The sequence below is a fragment of the Pristis pectinata genome, chromosome 4, assembly GCF_009764475.1.
Source record: "Pristis pectinata isolate sPriPec2 chromosome 4, sPriPec2.1.pri, whole genome shotgun sequence".
NCBI classification, from domain to species: Eukaryota; Metazoa; Chordata; class Chondrichthyes; order Rhinopristiformes; family Pristidae; genus Pristis; species Pristis pectinata.
In genome coordinates, this window is record NC_067408.1 from 87,179,126 (window position 1) to 87,195,167 (window position 16,042).

Sequence of the window (16,042 nt, forward strand, 5' to 3'; positions counted from 1 at the left end):
CACATTGCCATCAATTTCCCCCCAGGTTCCACCTCCCACCTACAAACCAGGGGCAATATACACCTGCCAATTAACCTATGAACCCACAAGCCTTTAGGGTGTAGGAAGAAACTGGAGCACCCAAAGGAGACCCATGCAGTTACAGGGAGAACATGCAAACAGACAGCATTGGTGGTGGGGATTGAACTTGGGTCACTGGAGCTGTTAGGCAGCAGCAGCTCTACTAGCTGCATCATCATGCCACCCCTGGAGATGACCTGAATGCTTTTTGTTTTGTCTGCAGTCAAAAAAGTATTCTTTTTCATCAGATTCCTTTTCAACCTTTTGTTGAAACCTAAAGACTCGTGAGAATCAATGTATGGATAGTATGAATGCTACATTTAACAGCTCTTGTCTTGAATTAATGACTTCTCACTAAGTAGCAGCTTTTTTGGATTACTGTAGAAAAGGTAAAGGTTAAGGAGATAAGAGATGGGAAATTACAAAGTGATGAGGATTGTTTCTGGTTAGAGAAGGGAATTAATGGCTGGTTTTAAAAGTGTGGATGCATTTTCTGAGGTAAACTAAAATTTAATGTTATTTGGCTTGGGAACCAGGAAGGTAAATTGGCAGCTGGCTCTATAGTTGAATGGATCAAAAGGACAAGAGGTGTGAATGCTGAAGTGGAAAACAAACAAAAAGCAATAGAGAATACAGATTCAACAGAACGTGGCATTGAAGATGGAGGTTAGTGTTAATGACTTTGTCCTAGGAAAAATACACTTTTCCGTCAAATATGGAATGTTGCAAGAGAACCAACCTTCACGGTCTAAGTATTAGTAGATGTTGTTGAAGGTTGTCTCCCCTTGGATACAGTTTCCTTCCCCTTCACATCTGCTGTTATCTCCCCTCCTCCCCAGAAAGAACACCAATGACTCCTCCTTGCCAGAGGTGAGAACTTGAGGATGCTTTGAGCAGGGATGGAGGCAAAATTAGATATGGAAGGTGGTGGATTAGAAAGTGATAAATACTAGAAACAGGATTGGGCCATTCAGCTCCTCATTCTGGACCTCCATTCAGTAAGATCATAATATTTCATGTTAGTGTTGCTTTCCTGCAATAACCCTATATCGCTTGATTTCCTTAATATCTAAAGATATGTCAGTCTCTAACTTGAATAGCCTCAGCATCTGAGCCTCCATGGTTCTCTTGGGTAGTGAAGGAATTCCTTCTCATGTCTGTCCTGAGTGGCCAACCCCTTACTTTGAGAGTCTCAAAATAACTCTGATCCCTGATTCTAAATCCCTCAGCCAAGGGGAAACATCAACACCAAAGGTATAGAGGGTACAGAATTTTTGAAATGCATTCCTGAAAATGTTCTTGGCAGGCAGCAAGTGAGGGGGCAACTTTGGACATTGGAATGAAACTGAGGCTTATAAATTTTCTATTAAAGGCTTACTTGAAATGACTTATAAAATGTAAATCAGCCAGACCAGTGGACAATATTCAATTTAGAGATGGTGAGAATTCATAGAAATGCTTTACCATATAAGAAAAAGATGGGATTCCCAATACTTAGAGTTCTTGAATGAAAAAAGAACATACAGGTTAGGATAATGTGATGAAAGAAAGCATGTAAAATTCTGAGGGTGTAGAAAGTCGAGAGAAGAACAGAAAATGTGGGGCTGAAATGAAGGCAGATAAAGTGCAGGAAAAACATCGCCAAGAATGTTTTAAAACATAAAAGGCGGGTGGGTAACAAAGGAAAGACCTTGGGCCTGTCCAAAACTGAAAGTTTAACCTGAGTGTGACGAGAAACATGGCTACGGTCATAAATGAATATTTCGTTTCTGCCTTCATGAGGGTACTCTTAAAATCATTGTAGTTAAAGAGGAACAGTTATTAGAAAGGATCCTGAGTCATGTAAAATGTAAGAAAAATCTTCCGTATCTGCACTGCCATACATTTTAAGCAGTAGAAGCAGAGTAAGTGATAAGTATCATTAAGTACTTCTGTTCCTGATTCATTCCAGTGTAGTTTTCAGTTGTCATCTATCTGCAATATTCCTTGCTTCAGCAGTAGTGGTCAGTAAACTGCTTTGTTCTCCTGGTACTGTTTCACCTATTTAAATGTTCATAAATGGAATTCATGTATGAAATGTAATATATGAGGAAGAAATACTCATCCGTTGAAAGTCCATATGCCAGGAAGTATTTTTTCACAACTTGATCCAAAATGCTGAAAGTTACAAAGCAGAGAATAGATTGTCTAAATGCAGATTATTATGATAGCAACCATATCTTTGCTTCATTGTTTTGTTTGGATGTTGTTACATTAGTGAAATGCTTAGTGGCACACAGGAATCCATAAAAAGGCTTTGCACAAGGATTCTTCATTTTCACTTCATGACATGAAACTTTGCAGCTGTTTTTTTTATTCCAACTTTTGTGTGGTTATAATGTCTGTACTGTTCCTTTGCTAGAGGAACATTGTTGAGGATAAGGTCAAAAATAGTTAAGCTATTGACTCTTTATGAATGAGATGGCATGTTGTGTCACCGCAGCCTTACTAACTTTGGCCTTTTTAGCAACACCTCATTTATCTTTCCCAGAAAGATGTACCAGAAACATAAAGAGAAAACTGATAGAGATGGCAGGAGAAAGAATATACAGTGGCATGCAAAAGTTTGGGCACCCCTGGTCAAAATTTCTGTTACTGTGAATAGCTAAGCGAGTAAAAGATGACCTGATTTCCAAGAAGCATAAAGTTAAAGATGACACATTCCTTTAATATTTTAAGCAAGATTACTTTTTTATATCCATCTTTTACAGTTTCAAAATAACAAAAAAGGAAAAGGGCCCGAAGCAAAAGTTTGGGCATCCTGCATGGTCAGTATTTAGTAACACCCCCTTTGGCAAGTATCACAGCTTGTAAACACTTTCTGTAGCCAGCTAAGAGTCTTTCAATTCTTGTTTGAGGGATTTTCACCCATTCTTCCTTGCAAAAGGCTTCTAGTTCTGTGAGATTCTTGGGCCATCTTTCATGCACTGCTCTTTTGAGGTCTATCCACAGATTTTCGATGATGTTTAGGTCAGGGGATTGTGAGGGCCATGGCAAAACCTTCAGCTGTGCCTCTTGAGGTAGTCCATTGTGGATTTTGAGGTGTGTTTAGGATCGTTATCCTGTTGTAGAAGCCATCCTCTTTTCATCTTCAGCTTTTTTATAGACGATGTGATGTTTGCTTCCAGAATTTGCTGGTATTTAATTGAATTCATTCTTCCCTCTACCAGTGAAATGTTCCCTGTGCCACTGGCTGCAACACAAGCCCAAAGCATGATCGATCCACTCCAGAATTTTGGTGAGAATTAGTATCCTTGCAATCAGGGTAGCAGTTGACACAATGTGGTATCAAGATGTCCTTATAAACTTGAAATCAGTCGAAATTGGGGAAATTGCTCCAATTTCAATGTGAACTGAAGAGCTGTCAGGGTTGGGCAAGAATGTGATGAGTAACATCTACATCATATCACAGACGTGGCAGCCATTTACTATCTTTTACAACAGGGAATCTAACCATCTTCCCAAGACATTTAATGGCATTACTATGATCCGATCCACCATAAACAATATCCTGAGGGTAACCATTGACCAGAAAATTAATTAAGTTTTGGCACTTGATTACTAAGGCTACTTGAGCACATCAGATGGTCAGCTGGGATTGGTGATTTACATCCTGCCTCCTTAAAACCTTTTTACCACCAACAAGGCTCAAGTTAGGAGTGTGATATTATTGTACTCACTTGGATAAGTGCAGCTTCAACTACATACACAGGTGGTAAGAGGGATTCAAAACACAGTTGATGGTCAGCTATGAAAAGAAAGAAATTGTATTTATTTTGTGCTGTTCACATGCACAGGACAGCATGTGGAAAATTTTATACCCACTGCCAAATTGTTGTGAAATACATTAGCTGATTTCCCATAAGCAGCAATGTGTATTTGTTTTGGTAGTGTTGGTTGAGAGTGAAAACGTTAGCCAGATTGCCTAGAGAAGTTCCCTTCTCCAAGTAGTGTAAAGAGGTCTTTGATAATCATCTAGATTTTAACAGTTTGCCTTAAAGAAGCCATCCTTTTGATGTAAACTCCCACAGTTCTGTAATGTAGTTGCTGTCTAGATTATGTGTTTGAATCAAAAAACAAAAAAAAACTGCAGATACTGAAAACATTGAAATAAAAAGCTGGGATCTTGGAAATATCTAGTAAGTCAGTAGCATCTGTGATGAGAAAAACAGAATAATCTTTACATCAACAGCAGGAAAACTTAGAAATTAAACATGTTTAAGTGCAGTAATCGAGGAAGGACAGAGAGAACAAAGGGGCTGTCTGTAATAAGGCAGAGACCAAGAAAGACTGAATGGCTCAAGTGGTGGTGGTGCTTGCTGAGAGAGACTGTTGAAGACTTTTTTTTGCTCTCCTAGTTTTTATCATCTGCTTCTATTTACATCTTCTCCAAACAGATCATCCACAATTAAGAAGCTTCTGCAATCGTCTCTCAGCCAACATTGCAACTACTTGCATCACTTTGTCTCTTTTTGTCTCCGCCCCTTCACAGACATTCCCTTTAATATCTCCAACCTCCTCCCTCTAATCTCACCCCACCTCAATTCTCTGCAACTTTAAATATATTTAATTTCTAACTTTTACTATTTTGATGAAAGATCATGAATCTGAAGCATTTTCTCTATTTCTCTCTTGATACATGCTTCCTGACCTGTTGAATATTTCAAGTATTATCTCTTTTTATGTCCTTGAGTATCTAGAGTGGTGCTTGAGTTCCTGACCTGATTTAAGAGTCAAGGCTGCTGCCACTACCGGCAGCACATTGCTGTGGGCAGCAGAATAGTGTAGCTAGTAGAGCTGCTCCCTCACAGCTCTAGAGACTCAGGTTTGATCCTGACCTTTGGTGTTGTCAGCATGGAGTTTGCACATTCACCCTGTAGCCATCTGGGTCTCCTCTGGGTTTTGCACATTTCTCCTATATCCCAAAGGCGTGTGGTTGGTTAATTGACCGCTGTAAGTTGCCAGTAGTTGGTGATAGAATCTATGGGAAGTAGAGGGTAATGTGAAGAGAATAAAATGGGATTAGCATCAAGTTGGATAAGTCGCCAGGACCGGATGAGGTGTACCCCAGGCTGCTGTGGGAGGCGAGGGAAGAGATTGCGGAGCCTCTGACGATGATCTTTGCATCGTCGATGGAGACAGGAGAGGTTCCGCAAGATTGGAGGGTTGCGGATGTTGTTCCCTTATTCAAGAAAGGGAGTAGAGATAGCCCAGGAAATTATAAACCAGTGAGTCTTATCTCAGTGGTTGGTAAGCTAATGGAGAAGATCTTGAGAGACAGGATTTATGAACATTTGGAGAGGTATAATATGAGTAGGGATAGTTAGCATGGCTTTGTCAAGGGCAGGTCCTGCCTTACGAGCCTGATTGAATTTTTTGAGGATGTGACTAAACACATCGATGAAGGGAGAGCAGTAGATGTAGTGTATATGGATTTCAGCAAGGCATTTGATAAGGTACCCCATGCAAGGCTTATTGAGAAAGTAAGGAGGCATGGGATCCAAGGGGACGTTGCAGTGTGGATCCAGAACTGGCTGGCCCACAGAAGGCAAAGAGTGGTTGTTGAAGGGTCATACTCTGCATGGAGGTCGGTGACCAGTGGTCTACCTCAGGATCTGTACTGGGACCCTTGCTCTTTGTGATTTTTATAAACGACCTGGATGAGGAAGTGGAGGGGTGGGTTAGTAAGTTTGCAGATGACACAAAGGTTGGGGGTGTTGTGGATAGTTTGGAGGGCTGTCAGAGGTTACAGAGGGACATAGGTAGGATGCAAAGTTGAGCTGAGAAGTGGCAGATGCGGTTCAACCCAGATAAGTGTGAAGTGGTTCATTTTGGTAGGTCAAGTATGATGGCAGAATACAGTCTTAATGGTAGGACTCTTGGCAGTGTGGAGGATCAGAGGGATCTTGGGGTCCGAGTCCATAGGATGCTCAAAGCGGCTGCGCAGGTTGACTCTGTGGTTAAGAAGGCATATGGTGTATTGTCCTTCATCAATCGGGGAATTGAATTTAGGAGCCGAGAGGTATTGTTGCAGCTATATAGGTCCCTGGTCAGACCCCACTTGGAGTACTGTGCTCAGTTCTGGTCACCTCACTACAGGAAGGATGTGGAAGCCATAGAAAGGGTGCAGAGGAGATTTACAAGGATGCTGCCTGGAATGTGGAGCATGCCTTATGAAAGCAGGTTGAGGCAACTCGGCCTTTTCTCCTTGGAGCGACGGAGGATGAGGGGGGACTTGATAGAGGTATATAAGATAATGAGAGGTATTGATCGGGTAGATAGTCAGAGGCTTTTCCCTAGGGCTGAAATGGTGACCACAAGAGGACATAGGTTTAAGGTGCTGGGGAGTAGGTATAGAGGAGATGTCAGGGGTAGTTTTTTTACTCAGAGAGTGGTGAGTGTGTGGAATGGGCTGCCGGCAATGGTGGTGGAGGCGGATACGATAGGGTCTTTTTAAGAGACTGTTGGATAGGTACATGGAGCTGAAAAAAATATAGGGTTATGAGTAAGCCTAGTAATTTCTCGGGTAGGGACATGTTCGGCATAGCTTTGTGGGCTGAAGGGCCTGAATTGTGCTGTAGTTTTTCTCTGGTTCTATGTTTCTAGTATAAATGGGTGCTTGATGGTCAGCATGAACATGGTGGGCTGAAGGGCCTGTTTACATGCTGAATGATTCTGACTATGACACTCATCTAGTGCTAACTCTCATAAAAGCTTAATAGCGGGGAGTTAAAATTTGATGGGACATACAGCATGTTTTTATTTTTTTGTCGAATGCCCTATGCTAACAGAAAATTTCTCTGCATTTGAAATAAAAGCATGGTTGAGTTTCTGATGTAAAGACATACTATTTCAACATTTGGTACTGACGAATACAACAACAGCATAATTTCCAATTGTTTGTCTTTAATAAAATTAAGTTCCTCATTTAAGACTTGGACCACCATGATACAGTGTTATTAATTATTAATTGACATTCTTAGCAGGAAATACCAATTTCTTAAATGTCTTTGTAAATTTTTTGTATTAATTGATTTTTATATTAAACCGCAGCTCCAACCCTGAATAACCAGTTCATTTTCTAAATAGTTGTAGGTGGCCATTATGTATGTTCCTGTAATATTTCAAAGTTATTCAATGGAATAGAATTTTGCAAAGATAAATGTTTAATTGCAGATATTGTGGACTGTTATAAAAAAGCAGCAAGCCAGTTCTATCTTTTAAGAACAGTTGTTTTGAATAAAGCAAAATCTAAATTCAAAGTAAGTGCTTTCAAAGTAAGTGGCCATCTGAAAATCTGTGCTTCTCATTTGTGTGCCTTTATCAGACCATGGAAACTTTCAAATACTGTTCTGTATTGTAAGTATGAGAGTGTTGAATTTATCCAAAAATATATGATTTTTTTTATTGGGTACTTCTATTTTCCTAAACTTTGTGATAGGACCGGGAGTTCTTGAACAAATAGAGGACGTGCATGTAACAAATTACTATATAAGTGCAAGGGGTAAATTTGTTTTAATGCCTGATAACCAGCAGAAAAATTCAAGTTGCTTTAAAATCCTTGCCGCAAACTATGTTCCCTAGCAACTGATTTCCTGCCAAAGTTGAGGCTGAACCTAGCCTTTTTGTTGTATTTGCTATAGGTTGGTGCTATGTTTGACTGAGTTAACCTTCTGACAAAATAATCTCTCTACGTTACCAAGATAGATTACCTCTCACTCAGTGCCAAACTCCACCCTTGCCTTCACTCATCTATTATGAAACCCTCATCTATGTCTTTGTCAGCTCTGACTTTGATCTCTTGGTCAGCCTCTCATCTTCTACTTCTCCATAAACTTAATTCATTCATGGATTATCTCTAATAAGGTGCAGCCAGGATTGCCATGGGGATAAATTGTGGAGGTCATCTGTTTGATGGGTTAATGGGGGCAATTTGAGAGAAAATGAATGAAAGTTATGAGAGGAGGATAGTTAGGAGACTAGACTACAAACAGAGGAATATAAAAGTTGCAAAATGCAGGGCTGTGGGACACACCCAGCAGGTAGGGACAGGCTGACCTTCTTGGCATAATCTGCAGCCTTGCATTTCACTACTTCTATGCTCCATTGTTTGTGTTCTCACTACCTGATTTCATAGCTTTTGTTCACTTTCCCTCTCCTCACTTATAACCAGATGACTTTATTTTAGATTTCCAGTATCTGCATTTTTTTTTCTAATTTTTCAGAAAAATGAGGATGATGAGTAGTTGAGGAACAAGAGCAGGCAAAATACCTCAATATTGAAGTGGGTTCTTTTTCATCTAGTGTTAATATTTACTGGCTTATGACTTCATTTTGAACAGTGAATGGTTGAATTCAGACAGGGTATTAGAGTGCGGTAATATTGTGATCATATTTGCTGAGGGAGCTGTTTTCCATTGTTTAAACAGTACATACAGAGAATGGAAAAAACACAACAGCTTGTTCTGAATGAATGAGGTCGAGCTGGAAAACTGACATATTGACCTGAGCATTGTCCTTTTTTGGCTAGTATACCATAGTTAATAGAAATTTTATTTAATGGTTAATTGGACCAGAATTAAACACAATTAAAGGTCCTAAGTTATAAAGCAGTAAATAATGCTAAAAAATACTCAGAATACTGACTTCTAATGAATATCAGACAAAGGTGTTACTGTGGGTGTTGGAAATCCAGAGTAAAGAAAAAAGGAAAATACCGGACTGAAACTTTCCATAGGCAGGCAGTATTTGTGGAGAGAAGAGGATTTAACGTTTCAGGTCCAACCTTGCTTCAGAACTGGAAAATATTGGAGATTAAATAAGTTTTAGGATGTCCAGAAAGAGGTTGGAGAAGGTGGACCAAATGGGAAAGAAAGCAGTGATTAAAGGACAAAAGAGATGATAGTACAAAGTAAAGAAACAAAAGATGGGATGAAGGAGGTGTATAAGTGAATAACCAAATGGTTTTTTGGAAGTTGTTGAAAGGAATGTTATTCCTGGTTGAATGGTCAGGTGCTGTTTCTCACACTTACTTTCAGCTTCAGTGGAATAGTATAAGAAGCCAAAGACACAAATGTCAGAGTGGGAATGGGACAAATATCCATAGTAACAGACAAATGGAAGCTCTTGGTCAAGCCTGCAGTCTGAATGGAGATGTGCAGCAAATCATCCACTCAGTTTTTTTTTGGCTTTCCCCATTGCAGAAGAGACATAGCAAACTAAATTGAAAGAAGTACAGTATAAGTAAATTGTTATTTCACCCTGCAGGTGTGTTTGGGGTCCAGGGCAGGAAGGAGGAAGTAAAAAGGCAGGTCTTTCCCCTCCTGTGATTGCCCTAGAAGGTGCCATGGAAAGAGGAATAAATCATGGAGTCTTGGAATGAAATGGCCCCTGAATGTGAAATGGGGAGAGGAGGTATATCACATGGTGGCATCCTGTTGTCATGGAATATGAAAAGGTAGCTGAAAATTGAGGCCAAGCGGTATAGTATTGTAGTACTGAGACAAGGGAAAGGGTGAGAGCAGATGTGGGTAGTCGAGATTGCAGTTTGAGAACTTGAACAGGGGCAGCCTATCGATCAGACTATGCAGTACCACCTGACTCGTCAAAAAAATTATGCAGAAGACCTCAAGTTAATTGGGCAGAAAACTGTATGGGAAAAGGAGATTGTGCATTACTGTCTACAAACAAAAACAGAAATGCTGGAAGAACTTGGCCAGTCAAGTGGCACCTGTGAAAAGAGAAACCAGTTAATGTTTCAGGTAGAAGATACTTCGTCAGAACTGAGAGAAAGAGAAAACAAGTTAGTCAAGTAACAGAGAAGGTGGGGGAGGGCAGTCGATGGAACAAAAGGATTGTAATGGGGGAAAATGGGGTAACCATTGAATGGGCAGTTAAGCTCCTTTGTCTGTGTAATGTGTTAATGTCGCTATGGTCTGGCCGACTGGGATGTGCTGAGTAAGCCAGAAATATACAAATAAAAGAAAAAAATGGGTGAGGGACAGCAAGTACAAACGGCCAGTCCTGATACAAACAGAAAAAAAGGGCAAGTTAACTGAAGTTGGAGAATTCGGTATTGCGTCCTGTAAGCTGCATCGTGCCCAGATGAAAATTGAGGTGTTGTTCCTCAAGCTTTTTGTAACAGTACAGGAGGCCAGAGACAAGGAAGTCAGAGTGGCAGTGCGATGGTGAATTAAAATGGCAGACAACCAGAAGCTCAGGGTCATACCCACAGACTGAGTGCAGGTGTTCCACGAAGCGATCACCCAATCCGCATTTGGTTTCTCTGCTGTTGTGGACGCCACATTGTGAACGCCAAATGCAGAATTACTTTTCTTAGAGTCTGTGAGGAGTTTTGTGTTGAAGCTAGATAAACCATGACCATGACATAGTTTCCAGAATGCATTAGGTAGAGTATTACAGGGAGAGTTAGATAACTATGCAGTGAAAAACATTATAAACTATACTTTGCACTAGTATGGCTGCATGTGTATAAAAACACAGTGCATGGTCAGTCTGCAATTTCAAATAAACTACAAATTAATTATCAACTATATTCTGAAATTATTGTCAACTTGCGTTATGAAAATAAATTGCCCATTTTCTGTTGATGTTGTCAATCAAAATAGATATGTTAACAATCATGCGATGTTTCTGCCTGATGAATTCTGGGAACTATACCATCATTTTAGGCATGTATTCAGTATGACTTCAATACAAGACTTCTCAGAAATTTTAAAAGAAAATTGCTTATGGCCTTGAATAACCTAAGAAGTGCTCTTGTACAGGTACTGTTCTGAGAGGTTATGTAATTCAGGAAATTTGTCGCAGACATGAAAGCAACACAGGGATAATTAATAGTCTGCACAACATCCACTCAAAGCATTATCCACTGCTTTAAACCATCTTATGAGATTAGCCCTTCCTGCACTAAAATAGGATTTCAGTACCATGTTTACTTGACATGGCAAGGTCAATTATTAACTCCTCCCCTACATAAAACAAATGTTCCTTCCTTTCTCTGTCCCAGGTCTTTCTGAATCTTGAGTTTCCTTTCTTTTGAGGCCTTAGCTTCCCACTAGCTGCTAATAAATATGCTCAAAGTGACTCCTGCTCTATTTTTTCTTCCCATCCATGTGACAGTGCACAAAGCTTCTGCTTCACTAAGCCAGTACACACTGTGAATTGAAACTTCCACATTACGCATAGCAGTCTACAGTGATTACCTAAAGCTCCATAATGTGCAGTGGTTTTGATTAACAGTAATTGTCAACGTAAACTCCCAACAATATTTGCTTAAATCTATTTTAATATTGTATTAGAATACTAAGCTTTGTAAATTGAGCTCAGTAGAATTTTTATGGCCAATTGTTCAGTTATAACCAAGACAGTGCACTGATGAAATCAGAACCAATTTGCCTTTTTTAACTGGAACAATTAAGAGCACAAGACATTTATTTGACTCTGGGGATAAATTGGCTGTAATTTGAGAGGAAGTAGCAGTATCTTTAACTAACTCTACAGGTTTTCCAATTCTAAGTTATTAACGTATTCAGATCATTAGTAAGATTCATTAGTGTTGTGCTGATTCTTGCACATTCTTTGTCAACTCATGGAACAGGTTTTTGTTTGGTGTAGATTTTTTTGGTATTTAATGGTATACGTTAAATTATCCAGAATCTATTTATGGCATATTTTTAAATCCAAGGTAAAATAGAGAAGATTGCTTGGAATTTTTTTTAAAATCTATAATATTTACAAAATAAATTGAGATAAATTTACAAACTTTGTCCTGCATGGTTTAAATTATTGTATGTACCTTTCCCTAGGTACTCAAAATGGTTAATTATTTTCTGAGGCTTTGTTTACAATTGTTTCTGCACTAAAGGAGTCCAGAATGTAGAGGCATAAAGGTTAGAATTAAAAGTGGTCTGTTGGAGACAATCAAAGAGCTTTGAATGGAAAGAATGTCTGCAATGACAAATGTTGTTAAGCTCTTAGTGAGTAGAGTTTCTGCTTCTAGTGCAATTGCATTTCTGGCATTAAACCTTTAAAAATAGATGCAATTTTCAACCTCCCTTACCTTCATCTCGTCACTACCTAATCATCCCTCCCTCTGAATTTCATAGTCATATAGCACAGAACAGGCCCTTTGGCCTAACTTTTCCATGATGACCAAGTTTTTTTACTTGAGCTAGTCTAATTTCCCTGCGTTTGGCCCATATCCCTCTAAACCTTTCCTATCCATGTACCTGTCTAAATGTCTTTTAAACATTGTAGTCGTACCTGCCTCTACAGCTTCCTCTGGCAGCTCGTTCCATGTACTCGTGCATCTCACCTTCAACCAATGCCCTCGAGATTTTGACTCCGCTACCCTGGGAAAAAGGATTGTGACCATTCACCTTATCTATGCCCTTCATGATTTTATAAACCTCCATAAGGTTACCCCTCAGTCTCCTATGCTCCAAGGAAAAGAGTTCCAGCCTATCCAGTGTCTCCTATTAGCTCAAGCTTTCCAGTCCCAGTAACTTCCTGCTCAACATTTCTGTTTAACTTTTTTGCATGTTACAAAATTAAATTAAAATACCATGAATTAGTGAAATCTGGCAACATTTAAACAATGTTTTCAAAAATATTACTTTATTTTTGAGCGGTATCTTGGTAAAATGTATTTAAGGTATCTGAAAAGTGACATTGCACGAAGAAAAACTGACAGTCATCTCTGTGGTTAAGCAAATTTTAAAAATTTGAAAACTTTTAAAAATGATATGAAACTCTTTAGTTAGATTAGGGTATAGTCATTGGTAGTCCTATTGAATGATTTATCTTTTTAATTGTCTTTGCAAATATTTTTTATTAATAAGCTTACACCCAAAATTTTGGAGCTTTCATGAAAGCCTGTATTTTTCGGTGCCTTTAGCAGCAAAATAGTTCAAAGTGCTTCACAGAAGTGTTATCAAACAGAATTTTATGCCAACCAGAAAAGGAGATATTACAAAAAGGTTGGTCAGAGGCAGATTTTCAGGAACATCTCAACAGAATAAAGAGAGAGAAACACTCACTTTTATTGCCTTAGAAACTGAAGGAAATCACAAATAGTAGGGCACTTAAATTGAAGGATGTTCACAGGACTAGAATTGGAGGAGCAGAAGTATATCTGTAGATTGTAGATGTAGAGGAGTTTGTGGGATTGGAATGTCATAAAGGGGTGTGAAAAAAGATAAGGACTTCCAGTTATCTCGGGAGATTGGAAATGCTTAGACTAGAGAAAGTTAATGAGATGCCTATGTCATTTAGAATTTATGAAAATTTTGATAAAAGAAGTAGAAAAAAAACTTTCCTCTGATAAGTTCATTGGTAACCAGAAGTCACAGGTTTAAAATAATTGGAAAAAGATGCAAAGGTAAAGCAGAAGTTTTTTTTAATAGACTTTTGGGATGATCTGAAATGCACTCCGTTAAGAAATCATGGAAACAAATTCCATAGCAGGTTTCAAAGGGCAATTGGAGATGTACTTGAAGAAGTTAATCTGCAGTGTTAAGGGGAAAAGTTAAACACTTCAAAGACCTGGCATTGGCCAATGATGTCATTAATTTGAGGAAAGAGAGGGAAAATGTGCTTTTCCTTCTTCAAGTCAATTGTCCCAAAATGACTTTTAACGTATCTTTTAAAAAATATAGAAGCAGAACTTTCCGATAATCTAGCAGGAACTCTGTACCTTGTATTGGTTTGAAGTAATGTAAATCAGTAGGAAGCACTGAAGTGACAAAAGTAATTATCTCCTTAAGAAAAATCAACATTTTTACTTTCTTGGTGGGAAAATTAACCTGCCACATGTATGTAATGGAAAATCAATTTGTCTTGTGCATGATTTTATAGCCATTAATTTAAATTGCAGTTGACTTTCAGAAGTCCATCTGATGTGAGAGGAGTTCCCTTCTGGAAACCTTAAGGTAGAAAATGATTGTTTAAATCTGTATGTGTATGTTTGTCTTTCCCTTTTATTGTGTAATTTATTTCCTGTTTATATACAGACTGGTGTTCCCTGGCGTGGGTTTGTTGCATTACGGTCAACCTATATTTCAACTTGGTGAAAGAAACCAGAACAGATCATCTCGCAGTGTGAGTGTTGAACAAGGTGTTTATTTTCTCTTTGAACTTCCTTCTGTAGATTAAAATAATTTGAAAAGAAAAAGTACACCAAACTGCAATTTTTTTCTTACATGTTCTAACCTTATCAAAATCTTGTTCCAAACATAAAAATCACTGAAAGCAAACATGCAGTGCAGCAAGCAGTTAAGAAAGCAAATGGTATATTGGCCTTTATTGCAAGAGGTTTTGAGTACAGGAACAAAGGTATCTTGCTCCAATTATACAAGGCTTTGGTGAGATTACATCTGGAGTATCATGTGCAGTTTTAATCTACCAATCTAAGAATGAATATACTTGCCAGAGAGAGAGTGCAGCAAAAGTTCACTGGAATGATTCCTGTTCCTGGGATGACAGGACTGTCTCATGAGGAGAGATTGAGCCAACTAGACCAATATTCATCAGAATTTAGAAGAATGAGAAGGGATCTCATTGAAATGTGCAGAATTCTGACAGAACCAGACATCTTGGACACAGGAAAGATGTTTTCCTCTACTGTGCGTGCCTAGAATAAAGGGTCACAGTCTCATGATATGTGGGGTAAGACATGTAGGACTCAGAGGAGGAGACATGTGGAATTCTTTATTACAGAAGACTGTAGAGGCCAAGTCATTGAATATTTTTAAGAAGCGATAGATTTCTAGACACAAAGGCATCAAGTGCTATGGGAGGGAGAGTGGAATTATGGTATTGAGATAGAGGATCAGCCATGATCCTGTTGAATGTTAGTGCAAGCTCAGCAGGTTACCTGGCCTACTCCTGCTTTTCTCTGTTACTATGGCACATTAGCATCCAGGGAGCAGTGTGATGTCATGGTCACTTTCTCTGCTATAAATTTATATGATTCATTAACATAAATTACAAATGTTCTGTTGTGCTCATGGTTTGATGCAATTCATTTTACAATGTGCTCTTCCTGTTATAGAGTTTAAATAATTAAATAAGTTTAATTATTTATGGAAGAAGGTTTTAATATAGCTATCTCAACTTCCCTCATAATAATGGACACAATGTTGCCAACTAAAACCTCTTTTACCCAATAATTTCCAGCATATACCTGTCCAAACAGTTGTACTTATTTTTGTGAGCCATAATCACCAAATTATTGCATTTCTTTTCTCCTTGCCTTACTTCTCTCATCCACCTTTTAAAATGTTGGTGGTTCTCTGTGTCACCCTCTACTCCTTTTATCCTTGAAAAAACCTCTGTCCTTCTTTCCATCAGTCTTTGCCCACATTCCACATTCTAAGTTTCCATTGCAGGTCCTCCAGCTGACTGTCTAAATCCAATGACCACCTATTTATCTTGAGATCACTCCACCCATGCCCTCTCCACAATCATAGCACCTTCCTTGACCTGCTCCCATGGTCTTCATCACAATCGAAGTCATTTCTGATTTGCTTATTTCATTCCCATTTCCAACTCTGTTTCTTTTTGCTTAGCTCACTGGGAAAGAAAGGCTGATGAAATAATTTACAATTTTACTTTCAAACTTCCAGCTATCCATATTTACCTCTAATAGTATCTACAAGGGAGTCTGTGGACTACTTTGTACCAAGACTGAAACTGTCCCTTTGACATCTCTCTTCTTCCTCTAAACTAAACCTCCTGTTCACTTTCCATAACCCATCTTTCCATCTATTCCTGAATCTTTTCTTGGAAAGTGGTCATAGAATTATACAGCACAGTAAGCAGGCCCTTCAGCCCAACTTGCCTATGCCAACCAAGTTGCCTAACTGAGCTAGTCCTACTTGCCTACATTTGGCCCATATCCCTCGAAACCTTTCCTATCCAT

General features: G+C 38.9%; 1 protein-coding gene across 5 annotated transcripts in view; it reads left to right on the plus strand.

Annotated features, from left to right (window-relative positions):
- Positions 1-16,042, plus strand: part of si:dkey-100n23.5 (cyclic AMP receptor-like protein A) — a 162,568-nt gene that overhangs the window by 46,436 nt on the left and 100,090 nt on the right. For all 5 annotated transcript variants that reach the window (XR_007956251.1, XM_052014813.1, XM_052014814.1 and 2 more), the window contains one exon: positions 14,133-14,220. Coding sequence is in view for 4 of the 5 variants with exons in the window: in XM_052014813.1 (XP_051870773.1) it covers positions 14,133-14,220 (88 nt within the window). In the remaining variant the exon portion in view is untranslated. The remainder of the gene's footprint in view (positions 1-14,132; positions 14,221-16,042) is intronic.